The sequence below is a fragment of the Athene noctua genome, chromosome 4 (assembly GCF_965140245.1).
Source record: "Athene noctua chromosome 4, bAthNoc1.hap1.1, whole genome shotgun sequence".
Taxonomy (NCBI): Eukaryota; Metazoa; Chordata; class Aves; order Strigiformes; family Strigidae; genus Athene; species Athene noctua.
This window is the reverse complement of record NC_134040.1, coordinates 65,667,877-65,692,564: the sequence shown is the minus strand read 5'-3', so window position 1 is coordinate 65,692,564 and position 24,688 is coordinate 65,667,877. Positions and strand designations below refer to the sequence as shown.

The window sequence follows — 24,688 nt, the reverse complement described above, 5'->3', positions numbered from 1 at the left end:
TTTTTTTTCCTCCCTAATAAAACTTGCTTCTGCCTTGTTGCTGTACAGGGAAGTTTTTGCCATACATTTTTGGTGAAAATGTGAAGGTTCAAAATATGAAAAGTAAGAATGTTTTGGTTTTGGTGGGTTTGTAATTTGACAGCCAAATGAGGTAATATTGGTTAGTTTCACAGTTCAGAATACCTATGCCAGGAGGCTGTGGGCCAAGTGTTTAATTTTAGGATTCATTCTGCTGTAGCAAGTTGGCAGTAATCTGAAGTTATTAGTGGTTCATGCTTTGTGCAGTACCTTAACGTTTTTTTTATTTGGTGGGAAGAATGTGGTCTTTCTTATCTCTAATACTGATCTGGTATAATAGCAGTGTAATTAAATAAAGCATTTCAGATGGTATGTGAAGATCAGAAACTTATGTATTGTCGCAGTTGCAGTGAGGGTAAAAATATCACTCTGTACCAGTCCATGTTTGTTCTATAGTTAAGTTTACAGGACTTTGATGTCCATATAGGATATGAAGATTCAATTAAAAGGAGAGTTTCTTCACACTGTATAATATGGTCTGTAGGAAAGAGAAGGATAGCCATGTAATGGTATTGCTAGATTATTAAGGGCTCTGCCTGCAGTACAGGAAAATAATACACCCCAATGTCCCTACTGTCCAGAGGAAATAAACTTGCATATCAAAATAGGCTAATTAAAAAGTTCTAGGTGTGAATTTCTGTGCACACCATCCTTAAGCTTGCCTGTTAACAGCAGTCTTTTGACAGAAACTATTGCCACATTTCCTTTTCGGGCTACTCAAAAATCATTCTCTAAAACTGGTGTGCAGCGTTTGAAATCCAAAATAGCTACAGTAGCTAGAATAGTTTGTTCTGTTGTTTCATTATAAAGGGAATGTTTTTCTCAAACTGGAGATCTATCTTGACGTTTTTACACATCCCTGGTGCATTGAAAAGGAAATTCAGAGAGACACACAGTGTCTAGATCTCAAATACCCTGTGGTTCGAAGAGACTTTGTATTGGACTAAAGTGTTAAAGGTTTGAACAAGCAGGGGAACATTCAATTAGAAGCTACCTGTGGTTCGTCAAGTAGAAAAGTACAGCAGTGTTACACCGATAGGCTAAACATCAAATGCTGGATTTCTTTTGTTAATTCATGTTGATGACAACATTGCTCACTTGGATATCTTTTTGTGAGACTATATACTAAAAGAGTGTGGAGAGGATAGAATCAAATAGTCAATAGAAGAAAAGTAAGAATAAGATTGCCTTTGTGACCTGATTTCCTTCCTTTTTTCCATCTCCATTCTAATACAGTGTTTATTTATATGATTGGTTTCTTCTCCCAGGATGCTCTGGCATTAATTTCACAGGGTAGATCTGCCTCTAGGACTGAGTAAGGGATGTACCTGCAGAACCATACCGTTGGCTGTTGGACAGGCTGGAAGAGTTATGACGAGTGGGATGAGTGATTGCCAACCCAAGAAGGATAAGTCTCATGGTTACAGCAGTTGAGTTCTGACAGGTTCTTTTTCTGAACCTAGTCTGGCTGCTCCAAGTGCATGTTCCACAGACAGTCACTAATTCAGGGGTTTTGCAGGGAACCATCTTAAGCACCGTTAGTAAATTTTTCATGTATTTCCCTAAGTTTTTAAACTCAAAGCCTGACACAGAAATTGTATGTTGTAAGCCATGCCAAAACCCTTCATGGTTCATTAGCATAACTGAACAGGTTAGATACACTGCATAATCCTTTGTCATTTTAGCCAGGAGAGAAGCTGAAAGCAGTGATGTGTTGTCATCTTCTCTGTGTGCTGGCAGAAGTAGCAGGGAAGTGCTCTTGGTTGGTTTGCACAGCATTAAAAGACTTGAAAATCTGTGCTTCTGTTTTAATACCAGGCTCAGGCAGTCACAGATCCCTTTGACATCTACACTTGTTACCTCTCATTTTTCAGTCACCTTTCTTGTGCCCTAACCTGCCTTGGCTTGGCTTCACATGCTAGTCCAAACCTCCAAACTCTGGTCAAATCCCAGATATTCCTCTTTCCTGGTCTTCCTTCCTGGACTTTTTATCTGAGCTATTACCTCTTCCCCTGCTACATCATCTTGTTCAGTTTTCTCCCCTAGCTCTTTGTCCGTGACTTTTTCCTAGGTGAATACCTCCCCGTCTCATTCAGTTTGTGCTGTTCCATCATTTTGTACTGCCTGCTTTCTCCTTATAGACACTTAGTTGCTGGTTCCCTCTTTTAGGGTCCCTCTCTTCCCCTGATGCCTTTTGAGACAAATGTTTTCCCTCTTTTCTGCATACAGATTCACTAACAGGGTCAAAGATAATAGAAACAGAACATACTGAGTGTTCTCTCCATACTTACTTTCTGTACTGCCTACTGTGTTTAAAAAAATGAGAAGATTTGCAAAAAGCCCTGTTCACCACTTCCTGCTGGAGTGTGACTGGCTGGCTTGTGAGGCTGGCTCAGAGTCAAACCTGTCCCTGAGTAAGATCTCTAAGGGGGTGGTAGCATGTATGGCACAGATGGCATCTTCAAAAATGTAGGTGTCGTATCTTACCAAGCTTCTGTGAGCACGTGCTAGCTGATTCCCCCCCGCCCCCCCCCCCCCCCCCCCCCCCCCCCCCGTTTTGGTGTCTTCATCTTGACATAGGGGAAAAAAAACGAACCACCACCACCAAACAAAAAACCTGCTAAGGAAAGCCCAATCTACCTATTTGAATCTTCTTTCAAAAAAAATGGGACAATTGCACCTTGGCAAAACTTAAAATAAGTCAGTTTGCTTCATTAAAGCACCAGACCTGCAAAAATTCAGCTGAGGACAAGCATGAAGCATAGCATCCTGTAAACTGAAATACATTAAAATTGGCAATGTTAAAAGCATTTAAAGTCATAATTGTTTAAGAAAAGACATTTGAATAAAAACAATACCAGTTAAAATTTTAAATTATAAAAAAGTTTATTTCTGGAAAACCTTTTGCTGGTTAAAGTGATATATGTAATATAATATTGGAAATCACTTTTGTTCTGGATTGAGTTCTGTTTTTCCCTGGAGAATCCTGTCTGTGAAGTGTTTTTGCATCCTTAGTTACAAAAAGTGTTTTGAAGTAATTCTTTGTCTCGATTACTTCAGTTCAGCTGTATCTCAACAGATATATTTACATAATAACATCTGCCAGTTTTTATTGTTTATCTTCTTGGCATTGAGTCTCTGCACCTCTGTACACTGTGCTGTTATTCACACTTGTGCAAAATAATGTGTAACTGTTGCTCTGAATTTGTAATGTGTTCTCCACTTCCCCAGATGTTGTGCATAATTGGGGCCCTTTTTGTCAGACCTCTAACGTTGCTGGGGGCTTTGTTCTCTAATTCTGTAGAAAGTGCCTTGTTCTTGAGAGGGGGCAGTCTGAATTGCATTGTTGTGCTGTTTCTGATCAAAAGAGTTTACAGGTGAAAGTGTTTTCCTTTTTTTGATGAGTTTTTCCAGATAATAATTTACTGTATCAGTGCCTTCCTAGCCATATGGTTGCGTACTGCATTCTAAGTATTTTTGTGTACTTGAATTTTTATGTGTTAATATGCTTAGTAGGGAAAAGAAATACCAGTGAGAATAATAGCCTTTGAGCATCCAGATACACATTTTGCCTTATTTGTTACATTACTTGAAGGCGAGACAGTTAAGATTTTGTGCACAGGTGACAAGCCACTGAAAGGCTGGAGTATTACTGGTTTACAGAGGCGGGGTGACTTTGGATATTCGGCAGGAAAAGGAACAGGGGTGGTAGCAAGCAGCAGTAGTGGTAGTAAAGGCAGGAGCAGGTTCCACAGCAGATTTCCCGGTGTGAGTCAGTATATGCACAGCTTCCCAGCTAGCTGTCAGGAGGAAACCAAAACTGACTATTGCAAGAGATTCAGGGTTCATGTTTATCATGCGAAGTCATGTGATCATACTATATCTTAACTTGCCAACTTAGCCTTACTCTGGAGAAGATCCTTTGCTGCAGTGCTTAACCACAAAAAAAAAAAAAAGGGGGGGGGGGGGGGGGCGAGAGAAAAGAAAAAAAAAAAACAACAAAAACAACCAAACAAGAAAAAACAAACGAGAAGGAAAAAGAAAGAAAATTGTGCAATGTGTGTTTATGCCTACATCATGCCAAGAAGACACTTAACAGAAAATAATCTGTGTATACCTGAGGTGAGATACTGTTTCTGCTTTCCCTGCACAGTGCTGCTGCAGCACGGAGCTGATCCAAACATTCGGAACACCGATGGGAAATCTGCACTGGATCTGGCAGACCCTTCAGCAAAAGCTGTACTCACGGGTAAGATGCATACATCTCTCGACAGCGTTACCTGTAGTTCTTTTTATGTGTATAAGTTCAGCATTGTAAAAGCCTACTGTCTTTTCAGATTTTCTGTTGTGTAAGAGCATTTTAAAACTGTCTTTTACCAGATCTCACGTTGATGTAACTGTTGTTAATCTGCTATGCTGCTATAGGTTTGCTTATTCTACTTACGCTAATGCTGTAATTTTCTGTTATAATACCATTCATTATTCACTGTGTTTCTGTGGACTTTTTTTATTTTTTAATTGCTTCCTAATATACAGATTGAATAGGAGCCCACAACCCCTGGAAAAAAAAAAAAAATCAGGTCAATTGTTTTAAGACCTTCACTGTTGAACAAGCAAGGACGTTTGTATAACTATAAAAGTACCTGTGATCTGAAAGGCAACCTGCTACCGATTGCAGAGATCAGTAGTTACATTATGTTTTGTTGCAGATTCACATGCTACCTTTTCCTTCTGCTTCCTCATTAGTCATCTCAGGTAGAACTCTTTCTCACGCACCATTTTTTTTTTTCCATTTTAGAGGCTATTAGCTGCCAAACTACGTTTCATGAAAATATCCTACAGCTACAACTCTGTTCTACACAGCTTTTTAAAATAAATTAACTGTTGTAACATACCAGTAAGCATTAAAAGTATAATATAGTAGCCTGTCAAATCTGTATCAAGAAATACATGGTCCTCTGTGCTGATTTTGACATCTAGGAAATAATGTTGAGAACAAAGTAAGCTTGGATTTTAAAATATATACAATTAGATTTATAGAAAGGGATTTAGCAGCAGAGCTTCATTTGAAGAAACATCTATTTTTATTCTTTTTCCTTTATTTTCCCTTTTCTCTCTCTCTCTTTTTATTGACAGCTTAATTTATAGGTTATGTGCTATGCAACACCCATATTCTTTCTTCAGATTATGTTCAGAGCACACTAGCTCTCTTCAGTTTGTCAGGAACATTTCCTCATCTTTTTCCAGTGCACTGACTGCTATACGTAATTATCTACAGCTCTGCAGTGATTTGAGAGTGCCTTTGGAACAGTGCACTTTAAATATATATGATTTAGTTTAATTACTCAGTGTCAAATTTAAACATGTTCCTGAAATGTTAACACTAATGTTAGATGTGCTAAACAGGTTAATCTGACTTTTGACTGTTAATGTGTATAGTTGTATAGATGCTGAGGATGGAAAGCCCACCAGGGAGTCAAGATATCTCAAAGGTGTTTGTAGATATTGGGCATTTAGTTGTGGGGACCTTGATATTTGTGCAGTTTGGGGGTTCCAGGCTCCAAGCTGCTCTCTCGATTATGCTCAAAGATCAACTTCAGAGGATCGTAGAAGACTTATGAAGTCACCATTGCAGATCTTCCTCTCTGCTCCACTGAGTTCTCTGGGCACTAGATCACCAGCTTGTGCTTTAGGCAATGGAGAGGCCAGCATCGTGGCAAACAAGTGGAGATGGATTAGAAGCAGCCCTCTGAGAATGTTCTGTTGGGGGCAGCAAGCACCCTGTGTCCCTGGCCTCACCCCTAATGCCTCGCACACAAGGATTCAGTGACTCCAAGCTTCTGCAATCAATGTATGTTACCAGGTGGTGCATATAAACACACGTGCACAGCCTCTTCTGCTATTTGAGTGTTTTATTGTTCATAAAAAAATGTAATTTTTGTATGTGCTTATTCTTCCTAGTAAGTAAGTTTTTGATTTTATCAGCTTTGTCCTCAAGGTGGCTCTTGGCTACACCAGGCTCAATCTCTGCTGTGCACCTGTGCTCCAAGCTGTGTAAACAGGGTTTGAATCGGGCTGTAGCTGCTATGTGATGCACAGTAACTGAATGATACTGGATGCCATTTAAATGGAAGCTTTCTATTAAGAGCTTGATTTTTCTGGATGCTGCCTTACTTTTTAGTATCTCTGTTAGGCTGCTACTTTTGCATGCACTTTCCATCTGTTGTTACCTTCAGGTCTTGTTTCATCCTTCTGGAAGAAGGGGGTTTAAGAGATTTCTTAGGCTCTATCTGGTTTGGGATAATCCTTAGCTACAGCAATGCTTTGCAATTAGGTGCATGAGAATTTAAAAGGTATTACTGGATTAAGGATGAGTAGGATGTATTAACTTAATTTTCAGTATTTAATGTTGAATGGTGGGATTTTAAAAGTGCTCATATTTAGAGCTTTTAAAAGTGGAGTGATTTTGAAAGCACAATCTGTAATGGTTACTGTATTTACATCTTTAAACGACATGCAGGTCAAGGCTGTTCTCATGATGTTGTTTTGGGTTCCTTTTTCTATCAGTGTCTATGACCATAATAGACTTTTCCACATTGCTGCTGTATTGATTGTTGGAGAACAAGGTTCCTCTTACTCGTTTTTTTTACCAAATATTTGCGTAAGTTCATGCATTGGTGTTAATTGCTTTGTGAATGAACTGTGATGATAGTCTCTCTTTGACCTCCAATTTAGCAAAAGTGAACAGAAAACTTGTTAGCAATTGATTAAATCTTTTCAATTTGACAAAGAGTTCTGTATGTTTTTTACAAGGGACAGTCCTGCTGCGTAAAAAGCATTTCTGGTGTTCTGGCAGCAAATGCTGAATCCACAATGATTTGTTCTTTTCTATTTTCCAGTCTAGAATAATGTATGGTATCTTTTTCTCCTGAACTACAGAAAGGATATATAGGGCAGTAGTTTCTGGGATGACTTCCAGCCATTTTCTTGCAACGTTCTCTCAAAATGTGTTTTATAAAGGGTGCATAATGCAAATGAAAGACTAATATTTTGATGGAAATGGGCTTTGAAAATGTCTATGTAGATTAAAGTGAATTTTATAGAAATTAAATACCTAGTTCCATCTTCTTAAAAAAAGAAGATATATACTTAGGGAATCTGTTTTTTACAGCTTAAAACAGGAAACCAGTCTTTTTTCCCCTTCTGCAGGATAAGCAGCATTTGTGTGAACCAAACGCTTCACGATTGAGAGGGTGAATATTTTTGTTTCTTCTTCCTTAGCATCTCTTACTGTTCCTGAATCAGGTTGTCAGAAAACGATTGTAATCTTCTTTTTCTCCAGACTAACATGGTAGTACAGACTCCAAAAACATATCATATTTAAAAACCAGAGCTGTTACACACATCAGATTAATATAGTAGTTTATTTTACTTTAATTGCCTTTGGGGTGTGCAGTTTCTGAGATGGGGACTCATGTTTGTTTCTGTACATAGCACTGTGGGACTCCCATCCAGAACAGGGCCTTTGGGATCTTTTGCACTACAAGTCATATTAGTCTTCATTATTCTCTTACCCTGCTTATTGCCTCTTTAAACATTAGTATCATTTTATATCTTTCCTCTACAGTATATGAAGAGCCAACAATATTGTTAATGATTTATATGAATGATTTGGTTTGATTTTTCACACAGTGGTGCTTTTTTGCCACTTCCCCGTATTATCTGCTATTTGGAAATGATTTCTCTACGTGAATGGTTGTTCTTTGTACTTGAGTGGTTTCCAAAGCTATTAGCAGGAGCTGAAGTCACTTGGGTTGGAAAATATGTTCTTGACTGCTTCATGCCACTGTTTTGCAAGGTTGGTTTTGGTTGGTTTCAAGGATTACTCCCGTGAAACAAGTCAAAATGAAAAAAGTTTGGAAACCGCTGCATCTCCAGATTAAAGGAAGATTTACTGAGTATGAAATGTCTTGTTTGTTAATAGAATCGATTTTCAAAGTTAAATAAGACTCTGATCTTCCTACTTACTATGGAAATAATGTCTTTTACAGACAAAGTACTTAGGTTCTGTTGAGCATTTCTCACTTCTGTTTTTTGAATGTGAAGGACAGTTTGATGAGTGAAAGTACAGCTGGGCTAAGGTTACCAGAGGTGTTAATGAGGTTTCATATTTCATGTATTTGTCATGTCAACTTTTAAATTAAAGTGGGGAGCATAGTCCATTTGCTGAAATATATTTGCACACTTTTTTTAAAGTGAACTGCTATCCATGCATAATTTTCCTGCAAGAAAGAAAAGTCTGATATTTCACTGCAAAAAGTTTACTGAACATTAGAGAATGGAAAATGAATCGTAGGTACAATTAATCCATTTTAAAATTAGCAGGAAGAGAAGAAATTATTTTAGTTAGTTTTGTTTTTACTGTGTCACCTTTTCAGCATGACAGTCTCAAATCCCAAACTTTTTCCTTCTGGGTTGGTCATATTTCCTTTCCAGGTACTCTTAGGATAATTTTGAAGGCATTCTGGATAGACACCAGCACTTCATTTTGGGAGGTGCCTGCCTCCTCCCCCTTTCCTTTTGTTGATCTAATTTTTCTATAGTGTACTCTGAAAGGAGATCATTTGGACAAGGTGTTGCTTCTGTCTTGAAGAAGCAGTACAATAAGCATCAGTGCAAAAGGAGAAGCATTCTAACAGTAAGGACGGCAGGTGCTCCTGGAATGGGCCTTCTTCCATTTATCTGGGTCATTTTCCCTTCTGACCGTGACACCAGGATCTGCTACCTTAGAGAAAAGTGCAAGAAACACAGTAGTTGAGGAATATCCTTGCCCTGCAGAAAACTTTTGCTTTATTTCATGTAGTCTGTTGGACTACATCTTGAAGCAGAAGGTCTGAAGGGCCTTTTCCACCACTTGCTTGTGCTTTGAATGTATTTTTTGGGGATTGTTGTTTGGTCAGCATGCAGGTAGCTCTACTCTCCCTGTTTTTACCAAGGCTGCCTCAGAAGGAAACAAGCCATCTGCTCTAGTTCACTGGTCTGGGTGTCATGTGATGCTTTTACATTTGGAGTCTGTGGTGATACTTTACATCTACTTTCTGGAGAATTATGAGGAATATCAGCTTTTGTTTGGGAATGCTAGGGCATTGCTTGTCCAGTCTTTGGAAAGATGTGTCCAAAATGTACTTGTGGCACAAATCTAATATAAAGTCTACAATTTAGGTGGCCCTCATCTAGAAGCTCTAACTGTATAGATATATAGATCTTGTATTCCATTTTTAGAGAATATTTTAATGGTGACTATCTTGTTATATTTGTTATATACCTAATTTAAAAAATGTCTCATTCAGTGTGTGGTCTAGTTCCCACTTTCCTCTTTGAAGGAAGTGCACAGCTACTTGGCAGGCCAGGAGTGAAATGCCTTCCTTTCTCGGTTCTGGCATGGTCACATTTCAGTTTCATTTCACATTTCCTTGTTTTCACACTGAGAGGAAAGAGGAAGAAACAGTCCTCTTCTTGTTCTAGATGCCATGGCATACTTTGTGTGCACTTCTAGTGCACTACTACTGTGTTTCCTCTTCAAGAAGAGCAGTCCTTTTCTTTCCACTGCATACGAAGTTTCACTTCAGTGAAAATGAAGTTGTACTTGGTGGCACTGCCAGTATCACTGATTCTTTTTCCACTTTACAGCACTGCATTATTATTTCAAGATAGCATATCTTGATTTGAGCACTGTGCTCCAGCATAACATCCAGTTGACTTCTGTAGTGATGATTTAATAGCTTTCATGACATTTTTTTTTTATTCAGGCTAAGTTTATTTTTTATTACCTCTGTGATTGCAGAAGAGCTAAATGTTTTATGGGAGCCTCTAAAGGAATTCTGAATTCTTAATTTTGTGGTTTAGACTTCAGTATAATTCCACATGGTTTATATTATGCATGTAGTGTTTATTGTTTTAATTTGTCAGTACTCCTTTGGTCTTTCCATTTTATCACCCATTCACTCAGTTTGTCTTAGGTCCTACTAATTTCTTCATTTTTCTCTGATAATTGAATAATTGTTTCCTTCAATGTGGTAGATATTTAACACAAGTTCTGGTGTGTTTTGTTATAAAGGAAACAAGTTACTCCTGCTTTTAAGTGTCTGATCCTTGGAAGTACTTTGGTTCTGATTCCATGACTACATAATATCTTTAGTCTCTTACTGAAGGACTTGTTCAAGGATTGATGTGAGCTGGTATGTATGCTCTGCTGCCTAAATTTTCCATTTCTATTCCTTAATGTGCTTGGTTGTCTTCCTAGTGTAGAGCTCTGGATGCTCTTGTTTTGTAGGGTTTGGTTTTAGGATAATGAGAGCATTCTTTCCCCATGCTCCCCATTTTAGAAACAAGCACTATCATCCTCATCTTTTGTTTAAACTGTGTGTCTTGAAATGGCTTCTTTGGAATGTGTCCGTCTGGCTAGATCAGATGACTTTTCCTTCTTGTTCATATCCTCTAGGCAAGGAGTTAAAAGTCTGTAGTCTGTTGTGTAGGTAGTCAAATAAGAAGGATCACTATGGGATTTGGGATTGGTGCTTTTATGAAAAGCATGGGTTTGGTTTATACCATCCCCTTTGCTAGGTTTTTCACTCTTCCAGCTTTCCCTTTTGCTGTGATAAACATTTAGGAATATTTAGTAAGAGCTCTTTGTATGGAATCAAACTCTTAACTTGTCAAAGGAACAAATTATCCTTCCAAAGCTTCTATGAAGCACCCAAGTGCACTCTCAGTTCTCTGTTTCTCAGCTATGCTGTTGTATAGAATTTTGGATGCTTTGAAAGCTTTCAGAAACGTGATGTACACAGCTTTATTTAGCCTATACTACACACTGAAAGTTAACATCATCAATCTCAAAAGAAGCTTTTCTTCCTAAGATTTGTTGTTATTCACATGGACCTAACAAATGACATCTCTAAACCTTTTAAGTAAGGAGTCCAACATGTGTATTCTATGCTTCCATAGGAAAAGTAATTGCAAAAATGTGAAGCATTTCTACATTTCTATTTCCACAGTGCATCAGAGCACTCATCTTCTTTTTGTTTCTTTGCCTTAAGCACTGACCAATCTTACACTGCGCTGAAATTTTTTCTTCTCTAACTGTTGATTAGATAATTTTGTTTCTTGTTAAGTTTAGGATTTGTTTGTTGGGGTTTTTTTGCATAGTCTATGTTGTTCATTTCTGATTATTAATAGCAATTTCTGCCAATCCTGAGACAAAATAGTACTTTGATCTCTACTGTCTCTTTCCATCATCCATGGATAAGTTTTCTGGATTGTTGTACCAAACCAGACTTTTCACACTGTGTACTGCATGCAAGAGTAAGCCAGGGTGCAGTGATATGAAATGAGTGGATGGAGAATGTTATATGATGTAATTTCTTGTTTGGTTCTGTTTACAAGTAGAATAGCCATGCTGCAGTTGTAACTATTTTAATGTAGTTTTTGTGTATTATCTTTGATTCTAGTATGTAATCTAGTCTGTAAGAAAGCACAGAACTTTCTTGAAAAATAAATGTAGCTAGCTGGAGAATTTCTGCAAACAGAAGCTCCTGTTGCTGTTATCTCTTGTACTGTAACTTCAAGAGCAGTCTTTCATACTTGGACTGTTTTCTTCTGAAAGTGAAGCCATGTTTAAATTTTGAAAGCAGTGAGCCACTCACAGCTGAAATGTGTGGAGTCTGAATGTGTGGACAAAACATTTAAGACTATTTTTTTCCAGACTGAGCAGATCAATCTGAAGGAATGTTAATGTTGCGTAAGGAAAATATACTGACTAGGAAGTGGAAGAGGCAGACAATCTTAATTTTACCCTTTCATACATGTATTAGGACACAGACTCTGCTTGTGAGACTGCTTACTGTTCCCCACTGCCTCATTATGAGGACAGATGGCTGTATGCTGGGGAAGAATCAAGTGAAGTACGATGTCTGTATGGCTCCTGCTTCATTTGCTGCAAAAGTTGAAAGCAAGAGTGAATGGTGCAAGACAGGAAAAAAAAAGCTTGTCTGTGTGGTTAAGGCAGCGAAGTATTTCCTTTGGAAATGGGATTTTTTTCTTAGTTCTGACCAGTATTTCCACGTGGCCTGGAGCGTTATTCTAACATGCTGAAGAACAGTGATTTTTTTGCTGTTCTAGTTCACCTCTCTTAGCAAACGAGTAAAGATTTATTGCATCCTGCTATAAAGCATGTAGGTTTGAAGTGGCTCATGTTACTTCACTACCTCCCAGACAAGGAAGCACTGTTATAAAAGGTAGTATGTGGTAGAAGTTACAGTCGGTTTCCCCAATTCTTTCTAAACTTGGTGATAGCAGCTTGCACAGCTGGTTCTCGCAGTAGTCTTATTTACTTTGTTCAGTGCTATCCAGTTTCTGGTTCCAGTTGTAGAACCTGAGCTTCTCCTTCTTAAGCTTCTTATCTTGGTCCCCACTTCCTGCCAATCACTCACATGTGTGCATATGTGCACTCTTTACTTGAGATCTCCATCCTCTAAGCTGCCTCCTAAAAGGCCTGTAGGTTTGTTTTGTTTTGTTTTTTAACCTGGCTCCTAATCCTGGTTCTTTTCTACATTCTTCATCCAGAATCCATGATCGCTTCAGCTCTGTCTGGCTAACTTCCTGACTCTACATCCCATTCTCCTCTTCCTTCCCTCACCTACATATTCTCAGATAGTTTCTGGTATGACTTCTATTCTTCTTTTCTTGAGCTAGCAAAATAACTCCTTTGAGAGTGTTAAATAAATGCCCAGATTTTAAAAGAATTTCAATACCATGTAGAGATTGTGTTATGTTTCAGATTGTTAATTGTTGTAGTTTTCCATCCTCCCTCTTTTATGCCAGTCACTTTTTATTTTTCCTTCATTTCCACAGGAGCTGTTTTTGAGTTTGAATGATAATGCTATTTTTTCAATTACATTATTTTAAAGGATTTGTCTCTTTTAAAGTAACTAACCCAACCAAGTGCATGTGGCTTGAAAGGTCATACTAGAATTATCTCAGTAGGAGGCATGGTTCTGATGTGCTACTTGCAAGCCCTTACTCAGCTGAGGTCTCCTAGTAAGAAGCTTTGTCAAAACTGAAAGTATGCATTTAAGGAAGATTTGCTATGTGTGTATACCGAATTTGATAATATTGCTAAAAGCAAGTCCATAAATTGTTCCGATTGGTGGGAATATGTCAGCCTAGGGGAAGGTTTCCTCCAGTTCTTCCAAAATGAAAAAACCCTGAAAGTAAGTCTTTCCAAAAGCTCTTGGTTCAGTCACAGTGCTACTGAGCTGTGTGGCTGTGGGGGGCGCTCTTCCGTGCAGAGCTGCTGCACCAGTTTTGTTCTGGTGAGAGCAGGCTTGTTCTTGCCAGCTGAGAAGTGCTCCCACTTTTGCTGAGTGATGGGCACACCCGAAGTTCTCTATAGCACAGGGCACCTGGCTGGGTCAGAAGCTTTTTTTCCCCGTTTAATTTTACTATGCTTGTGCTAGATGTGATTTAAGTTAAAGGATAAGACTTTAAAAAGTAGTTAATATTCCTGAAATTTAAAGGGACTTGTATTCCTGAGTTCATTTTGTTAATGTAAACGATCAAGTGGTCTTAGGGCAATGTTTAGAAATGAGAAATATAATTGCTTTTTGCTTCTATTGTTTCCTTATGAGGCATTAAATGCTTAAAGGAATTTTTTGTACAAATGTCTTCACCTATTGCTTATGTAACTTTTATTTCTTTGAAAACCATTGTGATAGTTCTCAAGTCCCTGTGGCTTCATTAACCTGGGATTTAAGATTGTGATTGCCCTTGTGTAGGAAATCGGTTTTTAACAGTATGTTTGAAAAATCTTTCTTAGATCAGATAACTTATACTTAAGCTTGTGACCATCCTCTGTAGGTGTATTTGCAACTCTTTGAAACTTTCATGCCCCAGGTTTTGTCTTGCCCCTTTGCTGATGCTGCCATTCTCATAGCAGGGTTTGAAGTGCAGCACATGTGTTTTGTCTCAGATATTCCACTGCACCCTAGGATGCTCGATCATAAACTGAGCAGGGATGTGCAATGGACTTTGCTGCTGCCTTTGCTGCTTCCAACAGTCCCTACGTGCTTTCCCATTTATGCAGTAAATAAAGCAGGTGTCCTGCAGATAAGATTTAGTTTGTCATGCCATCCTTATTAATATACTGAATGCAGAGAGCGAGAAGGGGATCCTGTGAGGGAGAAAGTGTGATGTGATCATAGCAGAATGCACATAATATGCAAGTTGAGTTTAGGATGTACGGAAAGTCAAACAGGTAATGGCAGGGAATGTGTCTTAATATAGACAGATCTCTGTAGCATCACCTTTTTCAGACTTTGCCCAGCATTCCCCTTTACTTCTGTCCCTCATTTGACTAGGTGCCATCTCACTTTTCCCCTGACCTGTCTAATCCAAGATACAGTCTTCAGCAACCTACAGTTTAGACAAATGGGCTTGGAATTTCAGACTGGCTATACTAGGCATTTCTTCTAACTTTGGATGACCCAGGAGTTCTGTCACATTTCAGGTCTTTACACTGAAATGTCTAGAAGTTAAAGTTTCTTCTCAAAGAGATTAAAAGTTCTGTATTTTGTTCAAATACACAAAACATTTATATGAGTTTTGTGGACACATGAATACCCTTTGCCTTGCAGATGTGTTGCAATTCTTTTAGAATAATTTTTAAAATTAGGTTGAGATAGGCAAGAAGAATTTCAGCCTGAAGGATTCAAAGTTGGTAGAATTACAATGGAAACTAGTCTTTAAATCATATTTATAAAGTAACCTTTAGTTTCCTAGCAGCTATCAGAATTGCTACCAGCTCTGTCTACAGTTGGTGTATTGAGAAGAGTCCTATTTCTTGGATGGAGCTTGTTTTGTTTTCAGTGTGCCTCTCAGCTTAAACCACCTACCTTGGAGTCTTTCACAGTGAATTTCAGGGCATAGGGGACTCTATAATTTCAGAAATATGTAATGGCAATGGAATTGACCTGACTGACTTGAGGTGATCTGATCCAGCAGTTTCAGATGCAGTTTACATTTCATGTGGCCACAGGTTAGTTCTTTGTTGTGCTGAACAAAACTTGCCAGAGATGAATGAGGAGATATAAAAAGCTTATACTTAGTATCAGGTAACTTATACTATCACTTTGACTGGCATGTATGACAGGCCAAGTGCCACAGGTCTGATGTGGCTCATCTTCTGTGCCTTGACGTGAGCCCCATGTCCAAACACTGAGGCCAACCACTTGAATTGTTCTGTTGAAGGGGCAGTAAATTGAGGAGAGGAGGGAGGTAACCTAAAGCAAATACCTGTAACCTCTTCTTTATTGGACAGCTTGCAAAAAATAGTTTAAGCCTCTAAGAGACTCAGTTTGCTTTCTAGAAATATTCCAGATGTCAATCGGTAGTTGACTATAGCGTCACTTGGAGTCTGAATGTGGAGGCTTGATGCATATAGCTCTACTTAAAAGAGTATACTGCATATAAGATTCAAATAGAACTGCATTGCTTCTGTTATATTGTACACTTTCTTTTTAATTCTGGAGAAAGTTTATGTTGTTTTATATTGGGGGTGTAGTGTGTGGGGAGCGTTTTAATTCTTATGCATACACTCACATGCACATGTCTATTTATATTATCAAGAAAAATGAGGCAGTTCTCACGTGTTAGGTAATGACAGTATTGTTTTTATGTAATTAAAGTTACTGTCAAGGAAGTGTTGTTTTCCACTGGTGCATGAAGAGGCTTCTAGAATGGATGCCTCTCATCGAATGGATATTTTACTGTTGTAAGTTTCTAAATAAACTAGTAAATTTCTACTAAACTGAGTAGCCATTTCAGTGGTGACTAATTCATTCAAGCTGCTATCACAAATAATGTTAAGCATTGACTGCTAAGATTCAGAAGTCCCAGGGTTTGGAGTCTCATGTGCTTGTGTTTGCTTCATCTTTACCTTTTCCAGGGGAACACAAAAGCAGCCTTGGTGACAAATAAATAATTGTAACAATTAAGTAATTAATTAAATAATTTCTTTTAAAATAGTCAAACAAAAATTGCCCTGAACTTACCTTCATTTAAAACAGATAGTTTAGATATGGTAAAACCCAAACAAACCAAACTGTATTTATGTTCTCCCAGGAGGCTGGAGTAAGAAAGGAGAAAAACTACTACCACAGTATTTGTCTTACTTGTAAGTTATCACTGGAAGGCAAACTGATCCTGTGGTGGTCTTGATGCACAAACTTGAATCTCATAGAATATGATGTATTTTAGATTGTTTGCATGGCAGTAAAAAATTACAGAAAAAATCATTCAAGTACCTGAGCGTTTCAGGTTTTTTATTTCGTTGTATGGTACCAGTATGTGGATCTGTGGCTGAAGAACATGCAGAGTTTAGTTTATGAAGAAAATCAGACTGAACTGTTTTTGAAAACTTTGAGTACTTTTATGTATTGAAAATTTCAGGCTCGAGAAGATTTATTAGCTTTATTTCATGCTAACTATTCATTGCAATCATTAAATAACAAGGCTATTTCTGTGTGACAAGAGATCCCTTGTTATACTTCAGTTTTCAGCGGGAAGAGTAAGTATTAGCTTTTAAATTGAAGTTGTTAATTTCTTCTTGTGTATGTCCTTAGGGCTTAATCCTGCCAGGTGCTGAGCCTCTCTAATTGTGATCCAGGAAAGATCTAGGATTAAGTTGGGGTTTATTCAGACATTTAAACATTGCCTGCTGAAGTGAGGCCATCATCTTCACCCTCCCTGGAATGAATATGGAGGCCATTCCAATGAAGGTCTCACTGGGTGCTATTCTGCTCTGGGGTACTATGGGTGACTTGAAGGCAGTGGCTGTAGTCTGCATATTGTGAGTAGACAAATAAAGCCCTGTCCCAAATTTTATAAAATAAAGCAAGTTTTTTGTTTAAAGTATTTTCTTCTGCATGCAGTTATTTTAGGAGAAGCATAATATGTGGGTATAAAGGAATAATGCAGGTCAAAGCAGTATTTCCCATAAGAGTAATAAGCAGGTAGACACATTATTTTGCATTTTTTATTGATCATGGTCAAAGAAACACAGGTGGGTTTTTTTTCTGTTGAAAAATTTAAGTTAAAATTTCTGAGCTGTAGAGAGCATGTCTTTAAGGTGATGGCTTTTATAACTTTGAGTGCTATCCCTGATGGCTCTTTATGGAACTGTTGTGTTTGGGTATGAAAAGGCAGGACTTGTCCTTCAAACCTCCTGTGTCTGTATGAGTCAGCCATTTCTGTCTGTCAAACATACTTCTGACCAGGATGCTCTCGGTATACAAGATGTTCTTGGTGCTCTCCATAGAAATGGGGTCCTCAAAGTGCAAACATGTTTAGTCCTAGGATTACCACTCTGTCCTCTCCAGCTTTCTCCCACAGCCTCCTGCAGTTACTGCAGTGCAGTCTTCCACTTCAGGGGTGTGGTTCTTCATGGTGGGTGGTACTGGCAGGAATCTCTGATAATTCAAGGGCATACAACAAGCCCTTGGAAATCTTCCTGTGTTTGTTCTGCTTTACTGCACGCAGCACAAGGGAGACACAGAACAATATCCTTTTTCCTAACTGTCTGCATCTGTCTTTGATCCCCTTTTGTAGAAATGACCATTGCTGCTTTTTCTTCTTGAAATTCAGCAGTTCTTTTTTCTTGTGATTTCATGATGAGAGCTGTTTTTTTCTAGGTGGTAGACTCTTTCTTCCCATACTCACTGTTGATCTAAAGCCAACTTGATAAGGCTTAATTGCTGCTTTTTTGTTTGTGTTTTTGTTTGTACTGCTTTTCTGAGGGTAGGGAAGGAAAAGGATTTTACTGTGTATCAGGGCTATTGTCAGTCCCTTGTGGATGTACTCTGTGGAGACTCTCAGGGCTACAGGAGTTTCTTTGAGATGAGATTGAATTTGTCATTTGTACATGGATGTTTATCAGACTGTTATGAAGGTTCAAAGTTAATTTATGATACAGCAAAAATTATAACTTTATATTAAGACATGCTAAACCTCTGTGTAATAATTTTGGAGGTGATTTTTAAAAATATGGACTCATAGGGAGGTAAGAAGTCATCTGTGCCTTTGAAAATGCATCAGCAGTGGTCTTTCTTTATCATTACTTCTTCCATACATGAAAGAAACTCTGGCAACAAAGATTCAGTCTTCCATGTCTCACAAGCCTGTTTGTTTCCCGTATGCTTTAGAGATTTTTCAAAATTACATTGTTCTTTGTGTTTTGTACCTCGTTTAGTTGCATTTAATCATATGTCTTGTACCTTTCCCCTGTAATGCAACAGGACTGTTCTCATGCTTAGAAGAACTGCATGATTAAGTGTTTTACTTTGTTGGTGGCATTGAATGGTTTCTAATTTTAACATAACAGTTAATCTGTTGTCTTGCACCAAGACACAAAATTTAGTATTGTTACCACATTATTCATGGAACATTTTCATGCATCTGGCAAGCTATAACATAAATTAAGCAAAAGTCTTTTTGTGCTTTGGAAATGCATTGATAAATCATACTCAATTATGTTGCAATACTTGGAGAACTTGAATTAAAAAACAGTAAACCATAAAGTATGACTGTATATGTCCTATGCTATTGATTATCTTTCTAAGTATAAAAAACCTTTATTTTCCATAATGCTGCTTCTACTCCTGTTCCAAAGGTAGCTCCAGTTTTGTTCAGAGTAGAATAACAATTTTCATTGGTAATCTAGTGACCGTGTAGCTGAGACTTGTTATAGATATGTATAGACTTGTTATAGGTATGATAACATTGGTGACATTTTACTTTTCCTTGGAACTGCGTTCAGGCCCAAAACTTGGAGAGAAGAGGATTTCTCTTCTGTTGTGATTCCCATAGTCTTAAAAATTTCTTTTTTATAACAGAAGCATCTGTGTCCTGATACTTTGTTAGTCTGAAATGTTTTAAGACTAGGCTTCCCCCTTTATGGATTATAAATTTATTTCTCTGCTACTTTTTTCCAGACTCCACAGATCCTGCTGCTTTGGGTGATAATAGTGTTTCCATAATTCTAAGAACTTATTAGGCCATACGTGACTTGGTATTTTTTTTTTTCACTGTTGCATGTATTAGTCCTTTTAAACAACTTGGGAGATGACTTGTAGTAGCAGAAATTCTGTGATTAGGTCAGCTAAGTTTGATCTTTGAGGGCTGATCGCAAGTAGTAAGTTGCAGAGTTAGGGCCTAGATTAGCCATAAGAAACACAAGAACCGTTATATAAAATAAAAACAAGTAAACCCCTTCACATTATCTAGTAGATAAAAGGAGCAGAAAATACTTTCTCATTTTGAGGGCGTGGAAGAGAACCTGTGAGTTAATTCTTCCCTCTTCCGATTTTCCTTGCTTCTGTGCGTGTGTAGATGTATTGCTGGCTGAAGAGGACTGTGTTGATGAGCAAACTGTTTTTAACTGTCTTCTTTTAGCACTTAATTGGGAAATTTTTTTCATATCCTCAAGCTTATTCCTTTGGAAATGGCAATTTATGTAGCTGTGGCTGAGGGAGTTAGGACAGCTTGGTTGTGTGGGAGGGGCATCCTAGGCTCTACAGAACATTGGGCAATGACGTCTGTTAAGTCCAGACGAAGTCTTTAGAAGTAGAAATAAAACGGCCTTGGTACTTAATTGACCCATAGATGTAATAGTCTACCTCGACAAATCAACTGAAACTTCCATTATTAAAACATCAGGTCAATTTATTATTTATACAGTTATTTCAAGCAAGTTGCAAAGAAACCTTTCCTTGACAGTAGTTACTAAAAAGTTACACCCATAGTAATTAAACTTGCAAACATTTAATCATAAGAGCAAAGTCCAGACCTTGGAAGACATGGGTAGTTGGCTCCATGCAGGCAGCAAACTGACAGCAAAGTTCATGTTACCAGGTCTCCCCCTTGTGCCCCCTCCCACCCGTCCTGCCCTGTCCCAGTTCCCTGCAGTGCCTCTATTGTTTTCACAGACCTCACTTTGTTAGAAATGGCAGGAGGACCCTGAGGCTACTCCCTGCATTCCTTCTCCTTACTCTCTTTCCGCATTTCTATTTAATACACCTTGTTTCTGGATGAGGTGCCTCTAAAAATCAGGTGTCTCTTTTGCCTTCCACAGGCCATTTTACTTGCTGACACACGGAAAAGGCAGACAGACCTGACAAGCCAGAAGACAAAGACACAGGGTTTGCCTAAGATTCACGAAGTACATGTTGTGATGAGCATACTATTTACAGCAAAGTAGCGGTGGGTGTAATTAGAATCACTAGACAGTATTGTTATCTTAGTATTTTTCTAAAATTTCATTTTAGACAAAGCTGGTAACTTTATTCTTTATTTCTGATAGAAAGAAACACTGTTCTCTATGTTCCTGAAAACAGAGAAAGGAGCCATTGAGCATAGGAAGCTGGTGTTCCTTTGACCAATCCAAAAAAGTCTGTATTGCCTTGAATAATGGTATTAACCAGTACAGGAATTAATGTATTCTGTGTTTGTCAAAATGGTGAACCAGGAGTCGTTTTGAGAATAAGCAGATGCAAATACTGTGAATACGTAGACCTGAGGAAAACCTACACAGTGCTAATAGACATGTAGATTTTTTTTATTTGTATTGCCAGTTGTTTGACAAAGGAGTCTCACGTTTGTTTAATCACGGATTTGATTAATAGGTATTAAACTGTTAAGATGTTTATTAATACTGAAGCTAAAAGGAGGCTGAAAGAGCTGGGCATGCTCCTTTTTAAGAAGAATTCTTAAATTGGGCCAGTCCCCTCAGCTTACTTTACATATAAGCCATGGGCTGATGTTCTTTGTTTCAGGGTTTGCTGGACATCTGAAAGATTGAGCAAAACGTGTTAATCATCCCCTTAGTAACTTGTTTACAGCTTTATTGTGAGTCTCCTCCCCACATGTTACAGTCCTTCATGAATTTCTCTAATATGTATCCTTTCCATGGGCTGCAGTTCTTCAAGAGCTGCTCCAGCCTGGATCCCTCCCATGGGGTACAGTCCTTCAGGAACAGACTTCTCCAGCGTGGGTCCCCCACAGGCCACAGCTGCCAAAAAACCTGCTTCTGTATGGGGTCTCCACGGGCTGCAGCTTCCTTCAGGGCACATCCACTTGCTGCAGTGTGGGGTTCTTCATGGGCTGCAGCGTGAATATCTATCTGCTCTGACATGGTTCTCCTCCATGGGCTGCATGGGGATGGATGACCTGTCCTACCATGGACTCCTCCACAGGCTGCAGGGGAATCTGTTCCAGTACCTGGAGCACCTCTACCCTCTCCTCCTTCTCTGATCTGGGTGTCTGCAGGGCTGTTCCTTTCATATTTTCTCACTCATCTCTCTCACAGCTGCTGTGCAGTGTTTTTTACCCTTTCTTAAATATGTTATCACAGAGGCACCATGAGCTCAGCTTTGGCCAGTGGCTGGTCTGTTTGCACCAGCTGTACGTGTCTGTGACCAGCACAGGGCAACCCCTGGCCCTTTCTCAGAGAGGCCACCCCAGCAGTGCCCCAGCTACCAAAACCTTAACACCTGTGCCCAGTACAACTTGAAAGCTAGATAGATGAAGTCTCCTTTTGGCCACATTGAGACTCAGGTTTGTTAATAGTGTTAACTTCAGCTCACAAAATGCGCCTCTGCTGTAGTGATTGATGTCTGCTGTGTACCATGTGATATATACACAGTGCCATCAGGCTAATTTGAAATACAGCCATTGGGAGTTTAACCTCAATTATTTAACTTTGCCCAAACCAGAAAGCCCTAGGTCCATGGTGTGAATGTATCAGTCATTCTGCCTCTATCCAGCACATAATTTTGTCTGCAATATATTTATCATCTTTTTTTAAAAAATCATGTTTATGTGAAGAAAAGTTTTCATCTCTTCTTTCTCACTGTAAAACAGCCTAAATATGCAAAGTGGCTATTTTTGTGTTAAAACATCTAATTGGAGACAGTGTGAAAATAGATATATTTCCTCTGGCTCTAAACTGTGCAACTTACCTTTTCAAATTTTACGTGTAGGTTTTTGGAAACATTTTTAAAACAGGGTTGTTGCATTTTCTATTTTACATTGTTATCTGTCCTGGAAAATATTTTGCCCTTCCAGAAGTTAGACATGAAAGATTATCTAAATATTTGTGATTTGAGCCCTCAAAAGAATTACTCTTAAATGTGAGTAATGATACAGTTTTCTCAACCCATATATGTTCTTGGAAGATATGTACACTACTCTAAAAAAAATTAAATATCTCACTTCTGCAGTAATTGATAAGATTTTCTTGAGAGTTTTAGCTGTAATTACAGACAGTCTGTACCATTGTAAGTAGCATGATCTTTCAGCTGCTCAAAGATGACATAAATACAGAATGTAATAGTAATTTGTTAGTGTGCATGAAGAGCAGCTATCATTTTTGGTATAGTTGACTGCTGTGAATTTCAGTAATTTCTATTGCATTTTGCTTTACAGTGCCAGCTACAAGTCAGGTAAGCATTTAAAAAATGTACCTAGATTTCATTTGGCATTGCAGCAGTGATGGTGGTTAATATTCATTTTAAAAAAAAAAAAAAAAATCTGTAAGGTTAAACCCAAGATTTTATGCTAATTAAGATAACACTTTCTACTTTAAAGAAAGCATCTACTCTGTCATATAAAGCAAGTATAAATAAAACTGAGAATATTAATGGATAAGGAAAATGTCATGCCGTGCAACTACTTACCAGAAATTTTATTTCCTGCCTCAGTGAGCATCTTAACATTTTCCAGAGGCTTCAGAGCTGGTACTTTAGCTAATAATTTTTGGATTTTGGCATCACAGGCAGAGTGATAATTTAGAAATTCACGAATATGTTTCTAAAATGTCTCTCTACTCAGTCTTTCTCCATAGGAGATCTCTAGGAAGCACATAGTTTCCTATTTATTATTGTAACTTTTCCATGTCCATTCTGTTTTATAGGATTAGTAGGAGAGGGATCTTGAAATGGTTCTACAGAGCTGTTCATGGTGGGTATATGCTATGATGCAGGAAGCACAAAGGGAACTGCTTGTGGCTTTTCTGGGGCAAGAAGAGAACCTGATTGTAGGAGACAGACCGGCGTATTTGCAGTGGAGGTGGGATCAGTTAATATATAGTTACCAGTCTGCCAAAACCCATCCTGACCTGAGAAGGAAGTTGTCCTCTGAAGTACCTCAGGTACCATTAAGACTGCTGAAAAGAGAATTCTTTTCCAGGTCCAGCTCCCAGGGCTCAGGGTGGTGCTACTACTTGTGTTTTTCTTTTGTGCCACTGTATTTTGTGCTTCTTTCTGCAGGGTGGCATACTTTTACCAGGATGTCACTCCTCCTTTTCCCTGTCTTATTACTATTCTATGCATCATGTATTCAGTCTTGTAAACTTGCTTCAGATACATTCAAAAGTGTTATATCCAGGAAGACTTGTACATGGTAGGTTTTTTTGTCTCCCCTTGGTGCAGATATATTAGTCTTGCTTGCACGCCAGGTGCACAAACCAGTCAATTTGAATACTTACTACAAGACAACTGGAGTCAGTTTTTTAATCAGACTTAGGTGAGCTGACTCTTGTCCAAGGTGGTTCTTCTGAGAACATTGTGGGCACGTAAAAGATATTATTTTAGCATGACACTGCTATATCAGATTGATGCCAGCATGCTGCATGATCTACAAAGATAAATTTTTGAAGGCTTCTAAAAAATGTCTTCTCTGTTTCAGCCTGTCTTTCTTGTTGCTGCAATGGTCTTATTGTGTTTTCTGATCGTTGACCCCATAAATGATTGTCCTAGTTTTCCATACTTGATGGCTAAAGCAAAGAAGTGTTGTCAGGCCATGCTGTTTAAATCAGGATTTGCTGTGGGCCTGTTGAGACAATTTTGCTTGAATAGAAGCACTGAAATTATTTAGTTCAACAATTCTGCTTGATCTCCTTTCTTCCTTAGTTGTCACTTGCCTTTGGGTTTAACAGAGAAATTAAACTGCCTGAGAATCAGAAATGTATGAGATTCATCTATGGACATTTCACTTAAGCCTGCCTTAAAAAGTTAATGGATTTATGTCTTTTTTGTACTTTTGATTTGGAGACCCAAGATCTGAAAAGTTGGTGTCACAGAATCACAGAAACTCTCAGGTTGAAAGGGACCTCTGAAGATAGACTAGTCCAGCCTACCTGCTCAAAGCAAGGTCAACTGAGCAGACTGGCCAGGACCAGGACCTGTCCAGTCACATTTTGAAAAGCTCCAAGAACAAGTAATTATCTCAGTGTCTAAAATGAGGTATTCCTGTTGAATTGTTTCAATATATTCATGGTTGGAGCAGAAACTTCACATTTGACAGGTGTTCATGCTGGGTTCAGAGGTGTGCCTTCAGCTGCCCTTACGTAAGTCCACCTTAGTTTGACTAAACTCTAAGTTTCTGAAAATTTTCATTTGCAATACCTCCAAAGAACTTACTGGGTTACAGCTGAAAGTTGGGTACTTCATTGCCATAGGAAGTCCTTGTTCCAGTTTACTTCTTTAAGGTACCAGTTATACAC

At 38.4% G+C, this 24,688-nt stretch overlaps 1 protein-coding gene across 1 annotated transcript in view; it reads left to right on the top strand.

Annotated features, from left to right (window-relative positions):
- Nucleotides 1–24,688, top strand: part of TNKS (tankyrase) — a 143,217-nt gene that overhangs the window by 28,928 nt on the left and 89,601 nt on the right. Inside the window, exon 3 of the mRNA XM_074905608.1 lies at nt 4,232–4,327. Coding sequence (XP_074761709.1) covers nt 4,232–4,327 — 96 coding nt within the window. The remainder of the gene's footprint in view (nt 1–4,231; nt 4,328–24,688) is intronic.